The following is a 7,188-nucleotide window of genomic DNA, read 5'->3' as shown; positions in this document are numbered from 1 at the left end:
AAATAAAACAAAAAAAAAAAAAAAAAAAAAAAAATCGAACTTTTGAAGTACACTAGCATGGATGGTCTTAAAGCTATAAAGACATGGATTACAGTAAAAAAAAAAAAAATAATAATAAAAATACCAAATAAATTTCTCAAGAGTCAAATTTAGATTTCAGGAAGTCTTAAAGGAGAATTATCCAAGAATTATCCTTACATCAGACATTCCTCAAAGATTACACCTGAGGTTGTATTATAAACCAAAGCACCTTGGTTTGGAATATCAAAGAGCGTTGTAAGTTATGCTAATTAAAGCATCAGATGTGCACTGAGAGGACTGTGAGGTGGCCAACATGCTGAGCTCGGCCCTGCATGGAACTGATAGGCTGTCAGGATGCCGCTGAAAGCATTTGTAATTCTGTTCACGACTAAACTGGTTACAGTCCCAGAGTCCTCTGCAGAGTGTGCGCCGAGCCGAGGCTCAGACTGCGTCATGCTCACAACCCACAGCAGGAGCAGAGACAGAGATTCAGAGACAAAGAGAGAGAGAGACCACAGGCACTGCACTTTAAACGATCAGCGCAGATGTCACACTACGAAATGCTCTCCAGATTCAGCCAAAAAGCTCCAGGTGACCCACTCTTCCTAAATTAATCACATCCAGACGGTGTCGGTTCTGGTCAAATCTGTCATCACGTCCCTATCTGGAAGAATGGACGGAGACATTTTGCAAAACTGCAGAACTACGAGACAAATGCATTAGTAGACAATTTACCCATGTTTAGGCCTAAGCACTAACACCAAAACAGCACTATTCCACCAATGACCTCTCCAAGGTGACACTGCAGTCTGTCTGGATCACATCTGACGTCACGGGCTGCAATTCTGTGGGACGCTGCAGAAGGGGTGGGCGGTGGGCCCGGGGCCGACACCTGTCATCTGCACCATTGTCAATGTTAGTTATAATTAAACCATTCCATAATCTGCACAGTCTATCGGTGCTAAATATAACATCTACCACTATGCACAAAACATACAGCACTGGTTCTACTGCAAAGAGTTAAAGGTTAAAACATTCTACCAGTTCTTTCATGTATCAGATGACCACATCCATCCCAAAAAAAGACCCCGCATGAAGATCCTTTCACACTTTGTTATCATCACAAGTGCTGCTTCAATTCTTTTCTATCTCTCAAGTCTTCAAAAACATGTATTAATGCTAGAAAGCAGGGGCCTCGTCTATAAAACATGCATACGATTAGATTTGATCCTACAATTAAATGAGGAAAAAAAATTTGAGATTTATAAAGGCAGAAACTAGGACTGCATTATTCTTTTTTTTAATAAAACTAAAAGTGTGATATGTCTTAGTGCTATGATAAATCTCGAAGGCTGTGATTCCATTAAATTTGTAATGAGAAGTGATTATAACAGGCTTTAAAGTCGGCATGAAACAGAAGTCTTTTCTTCTTTGCGAAATATGAAAACTTATCGAATGATTAAAAAAAAAAAATGTAGGGTGGGATTTGATTTGGTCCACTGGGAATTGATTGGATCATTGGATTGTTGATGTTTGCTATTGCTGCGATCTCATGTGAGTGACAGGTTGACCCGCTCTTGCACCGAGACATACGTAATCAGGGATGAGAAAAAATGTTGTTGCAAGAGGGAGGGGAAGTTATTTTTATTTAAGATTATGAGGGCACATAAATTTAAAAAAATAAAGATGTGCACAGATAAATCATTGATAATAAACACTGCAATATCCCATAAAAATAAGATTTGTCAATTCTGATTTCATTGTAAGTTTAAGGTCATCCAGCAGTTTTCCACTAAAATGTAATCTTGATGGTTTAATGTTTGGAAATAAAGAAATTAAGACTGCAAAATTATTATATTATTTTTTCTAAAATACCCCTTTTTATTTTACAGTAAAATATTACAAGAGTAATACTTCTTATGTTTAATATTTTTATTTACCACTACTACTACTACTACAATTATTAATATTGTTGCTGTTATTATTTTATAATAATATTGATATACAATTACACCATTTATATGGTGACATATAGTCACAAATTATGCAGCCATACAAACAAGCACAGCAAACCCGGAGCTTTTTTAAATTGCATTTTTTACAAAGCTTGCGTCACTTTTGGAGCAAGGAGTAAGAATCATGATCAGATAATGATGTGGATTTAAACATCAGCGAATGAATCTTTAATTAAACGATGATTTAAAAAATTTGCGATCCATAAAGCAGGATGCATTTAGCAATGTGCGTTTTATGCATCGTCTGCAGGAACATTTGGGAAATTATCATAGGTTTCAGTTTTTAATATCACATTTAATATCATTCTCTACAAGTTTTATGAATGAAGTTCCAGGTACTTCAAGAAAATTAAGCTTCACATACTACATTAATTATTTGCAATAGCTGAGAAATCTGAAAGCCATCTTCAAATGAATATAAAGCAAAACTATGAGAAGCAAACCAAAAGAGCCAACAATGGATATAGATAAGCTTCTAGGTAGAGCATGAGAACTGATGAACATGTGATGAGGACTGACGCACAGTCCATTGAGAATCAACAGGTGCAACCAAAAATACCTATACTCCTATAGTGGAGCTGTACAGGGTCCATACAGAGACCGGAGAGCTGAGAGGCTGTAATTACCTCATATAACAACCCAGAAGTGCAATGAATTCAGAGAAATAAGTGAGTGACACTGTGATCACATAGACTTTATGATATAAAGGCAGCACTTACCAGCGACCTCCACAATGTCTCCAGGCACAATGTCTTTGGCTTTGATCATCTGGACGGTCTTCCTGTCCTGACGGTACACCTTGCCCATCTCTGGCTCGTACTCCTTAAGGGCTTCAATGGCATTTTCTGCATTACGTTCCTGAGATGGAGAGAATCAAATGTGAAAAAAAGAAGATTGTATTCACTGGCAAATTCAGCATTTGAGTTTGGGATGGAACTTTCTGTTAGACAGATGTGAGAAACCCGTTTGATAACAGTCATTATGTGTTCCAATTGTGCAGAAATGACACACTTAAATTTATGACTCTTTTCATGCTCTACTGACCTGCCAAACACCTACGATGGCGTTAGCTATAAGAATTAGTAAGATTACAAAAGGCTCCACAAAGGCAGTGATCGTTTCATCTCCCTCCTCGAACCAGGCTAATACCTGCAATAAAAAAAAAAAAGTCATGTCACAACACGTCCCATTAGATCTAATAAAATATTTGACATTCAGAATACCTCGTGGATATTTTAATACCGGTAGATCAAGATTCTAGTCAAGACACGCCAGTGACATTTACCTTCTCATAACAGATTCAACACAACCAGTTTACAAATGAGACTGTTTAGATTGCATAATCTGCATGATTTGAAACAAAGTTTAAACACAGGAAAAAAAACGGGACCGAGCGGCATAATGAAAGCCCAACGCAGCAGTATGTTTTAATGACTGGAAATAAAACTCCTACAGCTCACTGCAGCCACAGCACGACATCTGTTATTTCCCTCATTAAATGCATTATTACATATGGACTCCTCCTAAAATAAGAAGTTGCGACATCTATTTACTTTCCTTCACATCATAGACTTTTATAGCAACTTAGAGAGCAGCTTTGATTTGCACCTTTAAAAATGGATTTGCATGATCTTTCTCGGACAGAAAGTCCTTAGATGCATAGCATGAAGATCATATGCCGAGACTGAAGCCCTCTAATCAACATCTTGGTGGTGTTCTCACGAGACAGTGGAGTTACTGGTCTGTCTGTGGTAATGAGAAGCCTGCAACTGAAGGTCAGAGGCCTAATTTGGCCTGCAGTGATGCCCTCTTACACAGCCAACTACGAGACAGCTGTCAAACCACAGACTCCAACACCTCAGTATCACTCCGCTGGGTGATGCTGGCATACCTCTCACCTTCCACCCAACCAGCCAGTTTAATCTCATCAGATGGATTGTAACTAATGATTTTGGCCAGCCAAAGAATAAAGATCCTTACTTTTTTTAGTTGTATTATGAGAAAGAAAAAAAATAATAATATTATTAAAAATAATAATATATACAGCAAATATATATACACACACACATGCTTATATAATTATATACGGAATAACAGATTTATATTCCATATAATTTTAACCTTCTTAATATTTAATTTACAGTAAATTCTAGTAGTCATTTTCAATAATTGAATGAATACATAATTAATAAACATATCAAAATTAATATCTTCTATCTTTCATATAGGATATTAACCCATGCGCAGTTTGTACCAACAACTTGTTACTTACTAGGGCCAATCTTTAACCACTAGGCTACACCACCACTATTTTAAGCACTGGTTCCATACATAAATTTGATTGACAAGCTAACTACACAACACTTTTAAGTCTCCAAGCAAACAGCCACATGTCTTCATTCGGTGGTAATCTATCTATGCTAATTAATCAAGAGGTCCTTAAACCATGGCTGTAAAACAGCAGTGCACTACTAAGACATCTTGTTTGGCAGCTAGCGACAGACACTCAATCTCACTGAATGCTGTTGTCACCATTCCTAAGGAGTTCCGCTTCCTCAGCTGTTTAGCCCTTCAGATCTGCGAGTAACCCAAGACGAGGCATGCAAGACTCAAGGAGCTAACAAGACATCTTCACATTCACAGCTCTTCCGGATAGCAGTCGGTGTTTATTTCAGTGCATGTATCGCTGTAGTTTGTTTCTAGTGTAAAGCAATCAACACCTGACATGAATCTGTGCTGAATCACGTCTGAGAAATGGCTGTACTGACTCTATTTGCACTCAAAGAATATTGCACAATAACAATAAGTGCAGAAATCTGCCAGAACATGTTACTAAAATGTACTTACAAAAGATATACAAGCTGCCAATAAAAGAATCCGCACAAGTAAATCTTCAAACTGCTCGATGACAAGTTCCCATATAGATTTTCCTGTCAAACATCAAAATTAAATCGATCAATATCACATGAGGAGTAGAATGATAACATCATGTTATTGTTTAAAATGTAATATTACCTTCCTCAGCAGGCAACTCTGTGTGGTTTATTGAAGGATATGAAAAAGACAAAGTATAAAGTTACAAATACACACCCTGAATACATTCCAAAGCATAAATTGATTTGACATTGACTAAAACACAACTGTTAATTACATTAAGACCTGTGGCTTTATTAGAACGTATTAAAACTCAAAGATTAAATGGAAACATAAAAAAAGATTTAAAAAAACAACAACATTGATGAACACTACTCCCAAGACGTAATGTAATATTTCAGAAGAGATTAACTGTCATAAGCACCTTCCACTCTGAGAGGAAAAATGTGAAAGAATATTTGGTTTTAATCCAAACGAGTTAATATTTTGGCTCCTCTTTGAGCACATGCTGTGAAACATTTACAAGCGGTTTCTGAGCCGGGTGCTGACAGGAATATTTTCATCCATATCTTCATAAAAGCATGATTCTGTATAAAGGATGAAAGAGAAAGACTGGAGACCGGCCTTAGCTATGCTCGCTTTGATTGTCCTGCGACATAATAAATGGGTGGGAGCTAAACATCTCTTTCAGCTTATTTCTGACCTATGTGTGCCTGTTTTCCACCTTGTCAAAGTCAATGAAAATGAGCATGGCAAGCTATTTCAACATTTTTTTTTTTCTAAGTAGCATCCATTTCTATGTCATCAGCACTTATAGACAATACAACTGAGACTAATATTTTTCAGTTTCACTAGTACAGATTTCTTGGCTACATATCACTATGGCAGTAAAGGCAAGTGTCTATTCCATTGTTATTGGTAACGATTTAAAAATGTTTGCCATTGATTTCTATGGGAATCTGTAGTTCCGACTAGTCTGTAGACCAGATGCTGCTGGAACCTATTCTAGTTTTACTAGTAACTATTCATTAGGTACTAGTACTTTTTTTCTATCCCAGTAGTTGCTTCTACACATATTCAAGCTTTACTAGTCCTTATTTATTAGATGATAGTATTTAATAAATAGGGCTGGGTATCGAGTTCGATACTTTTTAGGCACGAACCGAAATGCCTCGATACCATAGAGCAGGGGTGCCCAACCCTGCTCCTGGCGATCGTGACTTTCTCATCACCACCTGCATTTGGTGGTTATCAGTGTATTACAAAGGTACAAAACAGATTTCAGTACTTCAGTAGGTTGGTATATTAACATTATATCAGTTAATGAAATTACGGTATTTAACTGTAAATTTAAGTTAAAACCGTAAAACGTTGCTACCGTATTTTTTACGGTAAAATTCCGGCAACCACAGCTGCCGGTTTTTTACCATAAATTTTACGGATTTTTTTTTTACAGTGTAGCTGCAATTACTACTTTACTTGCCAATGACTAGTCAGGATGACTACTATTAACTATCTTACCAATACACTTAAAAACGCTGAAAGTAACAAATGGAATTAACAACTAGTGTCTATAATTTAGGAAAACCAAGTAAAATGGTGAAAGTAACTAAAAATAAGTACTAGTACCTAAACTACAGAAGTGAACAATATACTAGTCACTACTGAATTGTTTACTAGTAATTTAAGTACTAGTAGCATAAAACCGATATTAGTTAGATTTTTTTTTTTTTAAATCAATGTGTCAGCAGCTTGCCATAAAAACGTGTTTGATGAAGTCAGCCGTTTCGAACGCTCCAGCCGGCTGACTGCAACAAATGTAACAACTTCATGTCAACTTCAAATTGTCTGTCGCGAGTCTCTGGCCGTGAAGAACATAAAAGTATCAGACGTACCGTTGGGACCCCATTTCTCTTTCTGCCGTTTCACTTGGTCTAAAGTCAGTCCCGTGCTCTCGTTGACGCTGAAATAACTATAAACTTCTTCCACACTCTTGGTGTGAGAATTCTCCATTGTTAGATGGGAAGAGAATCCCTCTCAAGAATCTGCCTTGGTCAGAAAAATAGATACGAATATGCCTATGAGTGACACATGCATTGACATCCAATGTAGAACATATGTAGAAAGTTGAGACGGCCAAATGCACCTTCCCGGAGTTTTATCCAAACAGATGAGTTCTTCTATTTTCTTCCTTTTCCCCAAAGAACTGGGAGTCAGTGGAAGCCAAAAGAAAAGATCCTTGCTTAGTACATCACATTCACCCCCCGTCCAAGCCTCT

The 7,188-nt window shown here is 37.1% G+C and overlaps 1 protein-coding gene across 1 annotated transcript in view; it reads right to left on the bottom strand.

Annotated features, from left to right (window-relative positions):
* LOC107674294 (sarcoplasmic/endoplasmic reticulum calcium ATPase 2-like) overlaps positions 1 to 7,182 on the bottom strand; it is a 27,623-nt gene extending 20,441 nt beyond the window's left edge. The window contains exons 1-6 of the mRNA XM_016468233.1: positions 7,057 to 7,182; positions 6,806 to 6,955; positions 5,052 to 5,069; positions 4,884 to 4,966; positions 3,081 to 3,185; positions 2,756 to 2,894 (exon numbers count right to left, since the gene is read on the bottom strand). Coding sequence (XP_016323719.1) covers positions 2,756 to 2,894; positions 3,081 to 3,185; positions 4,884 to 4,966; positions 5,052 to 5,069; positions 6,806 to 6,923 — 463 coding nt within the window. The 5' untranslated portion in view covers positions 6,924 to 6,955; positions 7,057 to 7,182. The remainder of the gene's footprint in view (positions 1 to 2,755; positions 2,895 to 3,080; positions 3,186 to 4,883; positions 4,967 to 5,051; positions 5,070 to 6,805; positions 6,956 to 7,056) is intronic.
* Between the last annotated feature and the right edge of the window lie 6 nt (positions 7,183 to 7,188).

The sequence above is a fragment of the Sinocyclocheilus anshuiensis genome, unplaced genomic scaffold (assembly GCF_001515605.1).
Source record: "Sinocyclocheilus anshuiensis isolate Anshui unplaced genomic scaffold, SAMN03320099.WGS_v1.1 scaffold188, whole genome shotgun sequence".
In the NCBI taxonomy this organism is placed as follows: Eukaryota; Metazoa; Chordata; class Actinopteri; order Cypriniformes; family Cyprinidae; genus Sinocyclocheilus; species Sinocyclocheilus anshuiensis.
Note: the sequence above shows the minus strand (reverse complement) of the source record. Positions and strands in the feature narration are given on the sequence as shown.